At 34.2% G+C, this 15,158-nt stretch overlaps 1 protein-coding gene across 1 annotated transcript in view; it reads right to left on the bottom strand.

The window, feature by feature from the left end:
* Window positions 1-15,158, bottom strand: part of LOC149783550 (uncharacterized) — an 83,763-nt gene that overhangs the window by 23,610 nt on the left and 44,995 nt on the right. The window contains exons 3-5 of the mRNA XM_089932863.1: window positions 12,391-12,650; window positions 9,441-9,522; window positions 4,507-4,743 (exon numbers count right to left, since the gene is read on the bottom strand). Coding sequence (XP_089788989.1) covers window positions 4,507-4,743; window positions 9,441-9,522; window positions 12,391-12,650 — 579 coding nt within the window. The remainder of the gene's footprint in view (window positions 1-4,506; window positions 4,744-9,440; window positions 9,523-12,390; window positions 12,651-15,158) is intronic.

Here is a 15,158-nt window from a genome sequence, read left to right as displayed (position 1 = left end):
TCCGTTTCAATTTCTGAAAAAATGAGGTCGTGGCCAGTTATCAGTCCAAGAAGGTGGCACCACAAATTCGGTTCCAATATTTGGTAATCTTTAGGTTTTTTCGTTGTCCAGGGCAATCTATTTTAAATTAGTCATTCGACAAAAGATTATCGATACGATTTGTTTTGTAATTATAATACGCATTACTTTAAAATATTAAGGATAACGTTTTGTTCATACTTTAGGCACCACCCCTCTTTCCACGATACTGAATAAAATAGCAATACCCAGTGCATTTACATGGACAAGGAACCAACACAAACAGTTTATCAAGACAAAACCATGCATTGAAAAGACGTGCCCTAAGAAATATTCTTCAGAAAGTAACCAACAATGTTTTAATTTTTTAATTTTATAGAGGATGATTCGGGCGTACGTTTCTATTCTGGACTCCAGTACATTTATATACTGAAAGCCAGACATTTGAACACTTCAGATTTATTATCTGCACTGTTGGCCCAGCAGCATATAACCTTAATTATGTGCAACACAGAGTAGTGATTATCAGTGTAGTCGCTAAGTTTTTTTTATAGTCTTGATAAAGCTGTTGACACACAACAGATTTTACATTCTCACTTTTATTCGGGATGTCTGAATCAGCCATAAGTAATATTGTTCAAACATGGATGATATTCATGTGAAAGTGGTGGAGAGAAAGTTGAGCTTTGGTCATCGAAAGAACTGGTACATTATTATGCCCCATCTGACTTTATACAACACTATCCCACAACTAGGATAATTCTGGATGGAACAGCGTGTCCTATGAAGAGACAAAAGTTAGCACTATCACAGCCGGTCACCTTTTTAACCTAATAAAACAGAAATACAGTCAAAGCATTAATTGGAGCCACACCAGGGAGATTGATGACATATGTGTCCCAATCCTATGGAGTCAACCGGTAAGAGTTACATTGCTGAGAGGAGCAATGGCAGACAAGGGATAAGTGTAAAGGAGTTTTTGTTAGCTTTCTTCAAAAATAAAAACAAATGACTGAAGAGACTATTCTGAAATACAGAAAAATTTCCAAGTAAATGTGTACATATAAGGTTTGAAATGGACTTGGAAAAACTTACATTTTACGTAAACCAATGTTGGATACTGGGCAAAATTGTCATCTGAAATAATTTTCATTTGTTACGTGATATGCATTTTTAGATCCTGTATTATCTCTAAGAATACATAATTCATATTACATTTATCAGTGAAAACAAATAATGTATTTATTAAGTTTAGGTGGATCAAAATATACGCTACATTAGCACTAGATTTCAATGAAATTGCAATTTGTCATCTGGTTTTAGTTCATTTCTATGAACTTTATTTCTTCTCTGCTAAGTATGTCTTGGTGAAAATGTCAACAATAGTTGTAACTGACATGCTGCATTTATTGGTCAGTACGTGGAAGAAACAAACTTCATAACTAGACATAAAAATACATAAAATTGCTTTAATATTTTTATATACTCATTATAAGGCAATGAAATATATGCGCATCAAATTTGAGGACAGTTTAAAAATTCTGTTATATGTTTTCATTGCTACAAATTCAGTGTAGTTTCCAAAATCGTATTAAATTTTAATAACTATCTCTGCAAACGTGAAGACACAACGAACCACATGACTCTATTTAGACTACTCCATAATCATCTGTCTGTTTTTTTTTTTATTTAATTTAGGTATAGGGTGTGTTTTCTAAAAAAGGAGAATTCACAAAGTATTCATAAATATCAAAGCAAATACTTGTACATCTCCCTCGCTCCATCACTGTTATTTTCTGTCTCTCTAATACATACATATATACACACACACACACAAATATATATATATATATATATATATATATATATATATATATATATATATATATATATATATATATATATATATATATATTTATATTAGTCATAATCTGGAGAACACATTTGATTTGGAAATCTTTTATCAAATGATTTGCAAAGATACTTTAATATATATATATATATATATATATATATATATATATATATATATATATATATGGAAATCTTTTAGCTAATGATTTATAAAAAGTATAAAAATACTTCTCAAAGATGACAGCTTTGAAAAACCCATTATACAATCCAGTCAGGCTTTTCACCATTTATCTTATAAAAGAAGCATCCATATAATTCTAAAATCGTTCAGTCTCACCAAGCATAAACAATACAGTCAAGCTCGGTTTTATTTACACAATACATTTGTCCTTGTATTTGATAATATGGATCATGATGAACACTGAGGCTTACATTCATGGCCTCATTCACTTTTAAATAAGGCACTGTCTTCTAAAAAATAGGTTTATCGTTATTTAAATAAGGACATTTCACTTCAATATGTAGTCCATCCGGCGTCGTACCATCAGGCGAGGCAGCTAGAAAAGAATGTATTTCAAAAATGTACATTCTACATCTGTTTATAGCCATTCATGTAATCTTCATATAGTTTTTGACAGCGATGCCCTCATAGTTTTGTCCATGAAGCATTTATGGTGCCCATAACTTTTATATACTGTAACTCTGTGGGCTAATGAGGTTGTGTTTGCCTTGTCTTTCAATTTACATATATGCCCAAAATTTGATGAACATAGTCTTTAACACCTTTCTTCCTTCCATGTTGCACTTTTACTCTGATCACGGGTGTTTCTTTCAATTGTCATAGTTGTTTATAAGTATATGTTTGTTAAAGTATTTACCTTAAGAAAATAGTCCTCATGAAATAATTCAAAGTAATTATGGTCATGGGCCACTGCAATAACATTAGGTGGTTCAAAAAGTTGAAAAATTGGCATGTTTGAAATTCCTTTCATATTCAAACAAGTATTTCTCAAGAAATCTTGATATCCCTTTTTATTTTGATATAGGGCGTGGATCATAGTCCAAGTTTGTCACCTCATTTGCACCTGACATATTCACGTCTCTACTTTTGATAGGTGATCCTTTGTACGTTTTTTTGTCTGATGAAGTCTTGTAATCTTTGAGTACAGGTTTCTTCAGCTAAACAAAGTCATCGAAATGACAGATCAAATGTTGTGGTAAGTACAGCAGTGACATGTTTGCAGTGGGACCCATTCCTGCTGCGCATTCACACTGTGCTTCCTGAATTAATCCATGCTTATCGAAAGATATGCCAATTTTATATGTAACTGATTTTGACATCTCAGCGCGACTAGCAGCCCTAACACAGAACACATCATTCTCTTCTTCTGTGCTGATGTATCTCATGAAGCTTGTGATGCACGTCTATCCACCTCCTTGTAAAACTGGCCCATATACCTCAGTTACATGCATGTTCACCCTTACAAACTTTGTATCACCATGGACATCATGATACAATTTATCATGTGGCGAAGAAATGAAAAACTCTAGTCCTTGTACATATTTTCACCAATTTCTCTGATAAGACAATAACCTGAGGAATGAAAGAACATTTACATTTGACTATGATACATATATAATATTCGCACACTAATGTATCAACTACATGTGTAATGGGATACATATTCAGCGAAAATCTCGTATATTTCTAAACAAAATAGCTCAAATATTTTTAAGGCGGTCTCGAACTTTTACTAAATTTCACTAAATATCTATAGCACTTTTCACAATACATCGCTTAATGGTACGTAGATGATATACTTTAAGGAACATGAATCTATTAAGTAAATTGGGAGAAAATGCTGCGTATTTCATTTTTTAATGCAGATATAAGAAAATGTCATTGCCCATTATTGACAAAAATATCACCAATTATGCTGAATATATGCTTACCGATCGATTAACTTCTTCTGTCGCCCAGATAACTTAGCTCCTCGCCTTTTAAACTGCTCAATGTGCGATGGCAGTGTCAATGATCCGTAAGCTTGAGACATTGTTCAAAAGCAAGATGAAGATGCTGTCGATTCTTTGTTTGTTTGTCAGGTAGGAAGAAAAGCGGAAGTAATTTTGGACAGCAATATTCCATGCTACCACCAATAGGATTCAAGGGAAGATAACTGGCAAAGATCCCTTATTAAAGTGAGTACAATGGGCACCAAACATGCGATTCAGGGGTACAGATATAGAAAGAGGCTTTAGCAAACATCACAAGCTCGATCCGAAGGTCAAAGATCTTTAACGAGTAACAGCATCTGTTCATTCAGTCAATAACACATCGAGATAAAATATGAAACATACCTTTTGAGAAGATTAAACAAATATGCTAAATAAATGCCCTTTGTCTGTATCAACAAGACATTTAGTACGATTAGATTGTCAGTGTCATGCTACGTGTTAAGTAATCAATTCAGTCGAGAAAAGCTTGATGTTTTATGCGAATGTTTCATTACGAAATGTGTTATGCCAATATAGTTACAGTTTGTACATTGCTAGCATGCTTACTTCCAAAAGAACTAGTATGCTAGAAAACACAGCATATAACAATTACTATATAAACATTTTTTTTAATCTTACCCTTCTTGCAATGCTCACTTTTGCTGTAATTCTTGGACATACATATGAGAACGACACGAGACTTCTTTATAACTTCAGGAATGGTATGGTTATGATTCATATTGTCAGTGTCTAGCCATACATGGAAGCCATTTTTCTTAAGAGTATCTTTGATTTTTATAATCAATTTCTCATCTGTATGGTTGTAGCTGATCATAACACAGTCCTCTTCCGGTCCGTTTTCATCTTTTCTCCTGCCTTTATGTACAAAAAAATCCTAAATAATGGCAATAATAATATAAAAATAGAGTATATCATTTATATGGTCACCATATCTATATATTTGTTTTTTGTATCTATATGTTCCATGCTTATCGTAAAGAGCAAATAACTTGTTTTAGATTTAAATGCTGCCTGTTCAAAAGTGTAGCCTCGATTACACGCAGAAATGAAGCTAGAATTATAATTATTATAATTATTCTTTCTGCTGGTGACTGATGGATAGATGGAACATATGTATATGAGGCAAATGGCAAAACATATCCATTAGTTGTTGCTACAAAGAGTAAGTAAGTGGAGTAACTCTTTTGTAAGAGTGACTACGGTGATTTAATGTAAACGTTAAAGTAAATGCAAGCACTATATATGTCTGAAAAGTTATTACACAGTACTATACTTAAATCTTCTATACTGTTTTGGACTTGTAGCACCACGAGCGTCAAATATATTTGTTTTATTGCACAATAAGACAAGATTTCATAATGTGCTTAACACACAATTATAGCTATAACTGTATTTTATTTTACATTGAAAATGTGACCAATGTATGTTGTATATTTACATTACAGAATTGTATTAAGGTCATTTACAATGTTATGTCTTATTGTTTTCGATGCAATTATTTAATCATGTGCATTTTATTTACTGACTTTGTTTCTTCACAGTCTTTTTCGACAGTGTCGTTTTCTTCCATCGACGACCGTCACCTAAGAATTAAATTTATTTAGTTTGATGTTCACGATGCAGATAAACAGAAATAGCCTTCGAAAGGAAGACTTTGTGCATAGACCAATATCTGTTGTTTTATGCCACCAGTGCCAAATCTTCAATAATGTCACATCTGTTGGTAACTTGACAGACTTCATTAGACTTTCAGTAAATATGCATCACACTATAATTGTAGATAGTTGACAAATTATTGCTAGTCACCGTCTAACCTAAATATCTTTTAATATAAACTCATTATGGGGACGCTATATACGTAGATATGTGGCAACGTATCGCAAAGACTAACCGATTGATATTTTGGTCATACACGAAATGAACACCGAAAACATTGATACAGCTTAATTAACCAGATAATGGTATATGCACATATTAACAGTGCTACATTTCTGAAATTGTCTCTAAACCCTATTTCTTTTACCTGATACTTTTATTAAGCTTTATATAGAAACGAAAGGCTGTGAAGAAACAAAGTAAGTAAACAAAAGAAAACGAAAACACAAGTACGCATCAAATCTTGTTATCATGAAACTCATAAACTGTCCTCAGTTTGATAATAAACAATGGATGATATTTATAACTTTTTAAAAATTGACGTCTTATCTGATTGAACGTGCAGTGCACAGATAATTGTCCAAAGATCAACAATTATAGTACTATCTGATTTTCTCTTTTACTTTTTTCTCTTACAAACAATTTGTTTTAACAATAGTAATGTCTACTGCTTAAATGAGTATTGTATTACCTATATTCTTTACTATACTGAACGTGGAAGTTTGTTGCACCCTTATTCACTTAAAGGAACACAACTTGTTTTTGCGGTATATAATTAATTAGCACCAGTCAGATTGGACACGATATGCTATACAGCTTGCAAAATCAGTAATAATTAATAATAATAATAATAACAATAAAACAAGACGAAGAAGAAGAAGAAGACAAATAAGAAGAAAACCGAAAAGACAAACGGAAGACAAGAACTCGCATGACCTTATCAGAAATTCTGTTTCAGCTGTAAATTCAGGATCCTCAACGTAATACTAAGAATATGATATTGTTATTATGAAAAACAAAACGGTCTATATAACCAATGCAAACTAGTACAGGAATAACTCTCCTTTTATGTTGACAATGACCATATGAGAACGCTATGATGAGTCGTCTATCCTTAATGTCTTTCTCAACGACTGAATAACATCATATAATTACATTATATATATATATATATATATATATATATATATATATATATATATATATATATATATATATATATATATATATATATATATATATACATATGCTATTATAAATAACTATATTATGTACGTTATTTTCATAATGATAGGTTTTGCAGAAGTTGTTAGATTAATTGCATTTTTATGCTAAAATCCTATGAACGTAGTTTGTGCTGTGAAACGAGTCATGCATCAGAGGCATACATACACTTAAAGGTTAGTCAGATTATATATACAAGTAATTATCACTTGATACATTAAGGACGTAAATCCTAATGTAAACGGCCATGCTTGAACTAATTTGTGATTCGCCACAATTTAAGCAGAATATTTGTTTCCTGTAAAGGTATTTCGAAATACCAAAAATGATTCACTGAAAGCATGCAGATATAACATCTTCCTTTTTCAACAACATACATTAAAATAATTATTGGCAAGCCGTTTATTTAGAGTCGGCAGTCTCATACTGATTATCGCAGGTCCATTATGAGACATACACAAGCTTCCTTTAATCCCTTTTTACCTTATAAATTTCAAACCCAGCCTTAGCTCAGTACGCGCATATTTTATGTATTATATATATATATATATATATATATATATATATATATATATATATATATATATATATATATATATATATAATTCAAACAGAGTAGTGTCAATGTAAAGAAATCATGTGTTTAGAAGGTGTATCAGCCTACTGCCTAATTTAAGGTCCATGATCATGACGTGGATTATAATTGTTAAGTAAATGGATACAAAGAGTACTCAGAAACCAATCAATTGTACGTCTGCATTAATCATTACAATCTAGCCTTTCGAATTGTTGTTGTACTTGACGAGAAGAGTCTGCTATCTTATCTGGACAAACGAAAAAGAAACTTGATGAGCCTTGTAGTCTAATGAATTGTAGAATGCTACGAAACATGACATGCGAGAAAGGTCCAATCATCGTGGAAAATGAGTATCCGTGACTTTAATATTGCCGAGATGCATCCAGGGTTTCCTAAATTGTGGGCACATTGTTTTCAAAATTGGAGTCACTTATTCTACATAGAGGGCTCCACGAAATATATTTTTAAACCTCTAAGGCTGCCAGCACAAGCTGATGCACAACCAGAAAACATTTATTGGCTATCTGGACTGAAGAAAAACATTTAATATTTACAATGTGTTTGCATTATACATATCTTAATCTCACACTATGAAAATCTAAAATTAACATTTATTACAAGTTATTGGCTACATCATTAACTTCAATACATCAGGTTCAATCTTTTACTCATAAATCTAAACTGATCAGTTTTGCAATATACGCTTTTCATACTTTTAATTTCAAACCACATAAAGAAACAGTTCAAAATTAATTTCTAGTAACGTCTTTTGTTCTTTTGCATTTTCTAGGTTGCAAGGATTTCCTCAAAGTCAAATTCCCTGAACTTGGGTCCCTCTACTCTAATAACCAAAAAGCGATTGAGTACTTTTGCTTCTGGTCGATTTCGTTGGATAGTTTTAGTTACATTCTGGTGACGGAAACAGCATATCATCGTGGATAAATGATTATCCCTGACTAAGATCATATTGATTTGGGTCGTTAAATTTCAGGTTAATGGTCTTTTACCTGAACATCTCTCTCTCTCTCTCTCTCTCTCTCTCTCTCTTTATATATATATATATATATATATATATATATATATATATATATATATATATATATATATATATATATATTACCAAACTGGTTTCTACCTCTCTACATTCCAGCTACATATCACATCAACCTACATTTATCATTTACATAAACATACTTGATGACTTCTACAAGTCAATTTCTACATTAAAGACTTTTTTAAACTTCTTGTATTCTGGTTTGAAGATAAATGGAGTAGTAATTTTGCAGAAGATTTACTTTATTCTTGGAAATGAACGTGGATCATGCACTCTCGACTGATGCCCAAGCAAACCAGTATCAGTTCGATATTTCTCGCTCGAAATTAAATCGACTGTTTTAACGTTCTTTGGAAATACGCGCACTCTGTTCAGTTAGTTTGTAATGTACCCGATTCATTCAGTCTTCAAAGACATATAATGCTGTTTTGTTTGTATTTTTATGAAGTTTTTGTATGTGCCCTCTTTGTGTCTTAGAAGAAAAGATATAAATTGTGTGTGTGAGTGTGATTAGGATTATTAGCGTAGCAATTAACGTAACAATTTTCAGTATGACAGTTTATAGTAATGTCTAGCACTGGGGCATCATGCCGCAGGCATGTTGCATGATGTCCCACCCAGTCACATGATTCTGACACCAGGCCTACCAGTCCTAATACTAACCTCTTAATGCTGAGCGCCAAAAGAGGCAGCTGTTAGTTTCTTTTTTGTAAGTCTTTGGTATGAGTCGGCCGGGGATCGAACCCATGACCTCCTGCATCCGAGGTGGACGCTCTAACCACTAGGCCACCGGAGCGGTGATACAAAATGTGCAGAGTACTGAAATGATGGATAACAAATTGTGTTGTACGTGATAAAATTCCCACTTTAATTGTCACAACTTGATAACATGTAGCAAGCAGTATTTTTGTACATCAGCGTGATCCAAATGTTTCTGCGACAGGCACTCCTGTAAAATTCTCAGTTTATCACAAACATTAGTGTGTAAAAGCTCAATTAAATGATGTATAACCTGCACCAATGTACTGCAGTTAACATTACCTTGTTCCTCATCTTCAGCAACTTCAGGGACGTGTAAAGATGGAAAAAATTCTGTCTTTACGCTTGACTGCCCTTTACCTGCCTAGATGACAGAAGAAAATGGTTGTAAAATATGGTAAATATAAATGTTCATAAAAACATTATGATCTGATATAATCAGGGAATCAGCATCATCATTTTATGCTGTCCTCATCTAAATCACAAGGATCTCATGCACTAATTTGAAGTTCTCTGAACGTTCAGTGCAATTTACTTGTCTCATTACCCCCATCTTGATACTGCATCAGCAATAACAATGATAATAGTGATTGTTGTCTTTTATTTGAACTATTATTATTATTATTATTATTATTTAGCACTCACCCTCAGGGACCAATCAAAAAAGTTGAAACTGAGCGGAGGTCAAAACAGAGAAGTTTATGTCGTATCTTGTGCAAACATTGAATTCTACTTATTTATCATTTATATTACTGATATTAGCAATAGTTTGTTTCATTAAAATTTCCTTATTGTGCCTTTTTATTTTTCTTTATTCTTCTTTTGTATGCTTAACAGTCTGCCCAGTTATAACAGATCTTGGAGATAGGGACCTGTATTAAGTGTCACCTCCAAGTAATGAGTTCCCCTGTCCAGTTAGTAACCTACCGTTGAAATTGAAACCTTCATTAATGGTAACCTCAAGTGATGGTCTTTCCTGTCTACTTATAACAGAATGAGGAAATTGAAATCTGTATTAATGACTACCTTTAAGTCTTGATTTAATCCATCAAGTTAACAGACTGGGGAGATAGAAAGCTGTACCAATGGTCACCTCCACGTGATGATTCAACTTGTCCAGTTTTTAACAGACTGGCGAGATGCAAACCTTTATAAATAGCTTCCTTATTATGTAGCATTTATAATTATCAAACTAACTTTGTCACAAATACTTTTTTGATCAATGAATGTCATGCCTACAACATTAACAATAGTTAAAATGCACAAATTATTAACTCATCTACTTATAATGGTTAGGTCAGTTTGAAAGACTTGATTTAGTTACATATGAACAACGAGGGTATAATGTTAACTTGGTGTACCTTGTCATTTGCATAGCAGCTACTTTGTAAAGATATATTTAGCATTGACAAGTTAGTTGAAGTTTGGTGATGTGCACCTTGCATCCATTCACCCAATGTCAACCTTAAGTCACGTAATATATAAGACAGATTTGGAAACTCGCCCAAATTAAACTTTATGATTTGAGGACTGATTTAGATTACGCTAATGTTTACATTATAAACTTTTTATTCTATACCACTTCTAATACTAGTAATTCTACACTATTAACATTAACACTGCTTCTGCTATTACTACCACTACTATTGCATTACTGCCGCTTCTGTTAATGACTGAAACTACTATTAGAATAACTGTTATTTCCTTTACCACTCCTGCTACTAACAATAATGATAATAATAAAAGCAATAACATTATTACTAAGGTAATCAAGTACTTCTACTGATAGTATTTGGAAGAGTGACAGAAGCATTGGTTCGCAACGATCAGATTTATGTATCTATCAAAGAGATGAACCTCGATGATCCGCCACCTTCAATTACCAGTAACTTATGCGAAACTGGAGAAGGTTATAGAGGGAATACTGTATACGTATTCATTGTATATTTCACAACTTATGTTTGAATTTTGTTTGCTATCAGTAATGATTATAAAATAGAATTATAATTTGAGAAGCTATGTATTGTTATTATTGCTGTAAATACAATTTGACTGAGGACAATAAAAACAATCCTTGCAAAAATATTAATTAAACCAAGACGGATAAGTACCCTTTTTTATTTAACAAATAATGTACAAGTAATATTAACATTCAGTATATGCCTAGCTAAATGCATATATTTATTAAATCAGGTGCTTTAAGCGGTATAGAGAGAAACAGTCCATTAATACGTCAACTTAAATAGCACATAACTGGGATTTCAGAAATTCACCCCAAATCAAATTAATAAATTGAGGATTATGAAGTAGATAATGATTCTAATTATCATAAAATTATACAACTACAATTATTACAACTACAGATATTATTAGCAATGATACTAATACTGCCACTATCACCAATGCTACTACTTCTACTACTACTACTAGCACTGCTATTGCTTCTACTATTGTTGAGGACGCAACTGCTATTACCACTGCTGAAACTACTAGCATTACTCCTGATACAATGTCACAGTAACAGTACTACTGCTAGTATACTTCTGCATTTACTAATAGCACTACTAACAACAATAGTACCACTAACAACAACACTAATAATAATAAAATAATAATAATAATAATAATAATAATATTGTTATTATTATTATTATTATTATTATTATTCGTATTATTGTTATTATAGTAGTAATATCAAAAGCGATAATATTAATCTTCTGTACAAAAGTAGTACTAGGAGTAGCAGTCATACGAGTAAGATCAGTATTGGCTATTCGTAGTTAGGCTTATCACATATGTCAGATCAGAGCTATATAGCTGTGCAGTCCGAAACATTATGTTAAGACCAAAATATGACATATTATAAAGACACAGAATGCATTGCCCATAATACGTAAGTCTCTCTCAAGCGAAAATAATTTGTTTGCGAACAAATCTAAGGCGTAGAAAACAGAATGGCTATAAATCGGTACTAACGCCAAAATTCATTAAGTAAAGGAGCAAATATAAAGGAACATATTTTGGAATTATCAAAGAGTCGGTGTGTTATTAGTCTGTCTCGGTGTAGTATGTCTGAATATAAGATTCATCACAATTTTGTACTAATGGTCCGTACAAATTGTACTGGTTCTTATATGCAAGCTATGTAAATATATATTTGTTTTCCTGGACAAGAAATAATGTCATCTATGCCGTACAATTCTAATATTATCAAAATGAGGTAGATACTTACAGCCATGCTGATATGTTCACCTTTCTTGTCGAAGTGACTGTCAAATGGCTTTATTCTTATGGGATCTTCCAATTTATTGTAGTGTTTGGCAAGCTCTTTTAAGAGCTCTGTCATTTTCACTTCCATAGGGTATTTGAGTCCACTGAAGTCAATGAACTTTCTATCTGTGGTCATAAAGCCAAGCCAATCGTTGAGGATCAAATCCGTTTCCATTTTCAGTGGAATCCATATCTTGCCGTTTTGTTCTGCATATAAAGCCTCTGGAAATTAAAAATCAATGTTAATCTTAGATTGGCGTCAAACAATAGGCATGCATTCTCTTAATTAGAAAGAGGAAATCACTGATATTAGATCTCTTTTATGACTCTTTATATACATTGATGCTCATGTAAACCAGTATTTCATATCTTTCTTTGCAAGTAAAATACTATGAAGATAATTTCAAAGATAATTATGACCGGAGTTTTAGTCTATGAAACGGGGGGATGTAGGAGAGGAAGCATTGTGTGTACACACACACACACACACACACACACACATATATATATATATATATATATATATATATATATATATATATATATATATATATATATATATATACATGTCCCCGAACTTTCTGAGGGGTCTTCAATGCAAGATTGATGAGGTTGTTGATGCACAACTTTGCCTGTCGCTATATTGTGATGAGGATGAGGCGGCAGTCTGATTCCCTCACTTTCTGTATCGCTTATGGAAGCAGAGGTGTTGGAGGGTAGGCGTATGCGTCAAGATTTTTTCCAATTCAACGATAGGGCGTCGACTGTGCAAGCTTTTCCGGGACTCGAGAGAAAAAGGTTAGGAGTATGGCATTCGCAAACAGGTCCAACAACGGTGGGTCCATTAGGTACAGACCCGAGTGCAAACCAAGGCATGGAGAGACCATTCCGTTTGTACAAATATATTTTTCCGTGACGAGGAGGTGGCCAGTACAATGAGGCATCCGCAAATATTGCGAATATGTGTGGATTTGTTGATGACGACAACTCTTCAGAAAGTCACCCACCATGACGCAAAGGTCTGTGGAATTGTCGTTGGAGATAAGCCATCACAGTAGAGTTGTCTGACAGAATACGAACCTACTTGCCATGCAATGATTCCTGACTGGTGAAAGGCTTACACAATGGCCGTCCTCTCCAGAATTATTCATATGAAGATGTCGTTCTTGGGGAGAGCATGTACCGTTGGCATCCCGAAATGATGGTAGCGGTTCTGCTCCCCAGGCTTCCGTACTTGCATCGGTACAGACTATATTCTCGGGCAGTGGCTCTTCTACATGAATACCTACCGTGAGCCACGTACGGCTGCTTCCAATTACGCAGATGGTGCCTCAGCTGGGTTCAGATGGTGAGAGGATGTTCCAGTGGGAGAAAATTAGGACTCAGTCGTGCAGATGCAACAGTTGCAATGGGCTCATAAAAAGGCGACCTATGACCATGAGGTCCGCTGCCGCTTTGAGCAAGCCTATTAAACTAAGGAATTCCCGTGCGGATATAATTTTTCTAGAAAATAAGCTGCTACCGTGGGTCGTATTTCAATGCCCGATCCTGAGGGAGACGAAACATGTTGTCTGTGTATTGAACTCCGTACCTTGGTGAACAAATTGTTGAGACGGTATTAGGTCAGATTTTTCCTTGTTGATGTGAGGTCCAGATTGGTAATAAGGGTTATCATGTCTAGTTGGATCTAACTCACTGATGTTAGTGCAGGATGTCGTCCATGTACCTTTATGTGACCGCCATATAAATGGTCCTGACTTGCACCATTTCTGGATTCGTCAGATGAGTGAAGACCCATGTGCCGACGTTGAACCCTAACACGATTATCCTGAATTGGTATAAGATGTTGTTGGCGAATCGCAGGTACGTCCTGGAAGCCTTGACAATTGAAATGAAGGTATGCGCCGTTTAAGTCCATACCGATGACAAAGTTTATCTCATGGATGACTTTTTCAAAATGCACTGCGATTTTTCTATCGGGAACCAAAGTGCGTAGATGAATCGATTGAGGGTGCTTAGGCCGATGACCAGACGTTTGCCTTTGGGACCAAAAAAAGTCTGGAACGAACGATAAAACGGTTTTCAGAGGTTAGTAGCCTATGAGTGGCCCTTCGGTCCTTTTGTTAATTTCCCGTGCAATCCATGTATCGACGCTGTGGTTGTGGGAGAGAGGGATATATTTCTAACTGATGGCTAGTTTGCATACCTGTCTCCATTTGGATGTTAAACAATAGGCTAGAGGATAAAGGCTGGGGTCTTAGTTTGGCCGTATAATGGTCCTTCAGGAAAGTGCATGCAGAGGGAACCGAGGTGTGTTCCGCCAACTGTACTTGCAACTGCGGTTACGGCAGTGGCAAACGTGTGTTGAGCGGCTCTGTTCCGCACTCGGGTCATTCTTGAGACCAACTTCAATGAATGCATGCCCAGCGGTAGTCGGAGTGGGAGAATATAATCTATGTTCCGTCTCTTGGAAGATAGCCACAGAGACGAAAGTCAAGCAACAATATTGCTCACTAACTGCCGAGTACCATTCGATTCATACGTATGGAGTGTGGCTTTGTCATCCCAAATGCGGCGATATCACTGTCAGCTGCTAGGGTTTCGGAATGAAAGACTGGTGGGTGGCAAAGATAGAATCGCCAACGAACTTTAGTCATATATGTTCCCAAATGTTGATGCATTTGATAGATTATTATTTGAAACGGTTGATTGTGTCATTAAAAATCAGTA

This window comes from Sinohyriopsis cumingii, chromosome 14 (genome assembly GCF_028554795.1).
Source record: "Sinohyriopsis cumingii isolate HCF-2022 chromosome 14, ASM2855479v2, whole genome shotgun sequence".
Classification (NCBI taxonomy): Eukaryota; Metazoa; Mollusca; class Bivalvia; order Unionida; family Unionidae; genus Sinohyriopsis; species Sinohyriopsis cumingii.
The sequence above is the reverse complement of the archived record's forward strand: the minus strand, read 5'-3'. Positions and strand labels throughout refer to the sequence as shown.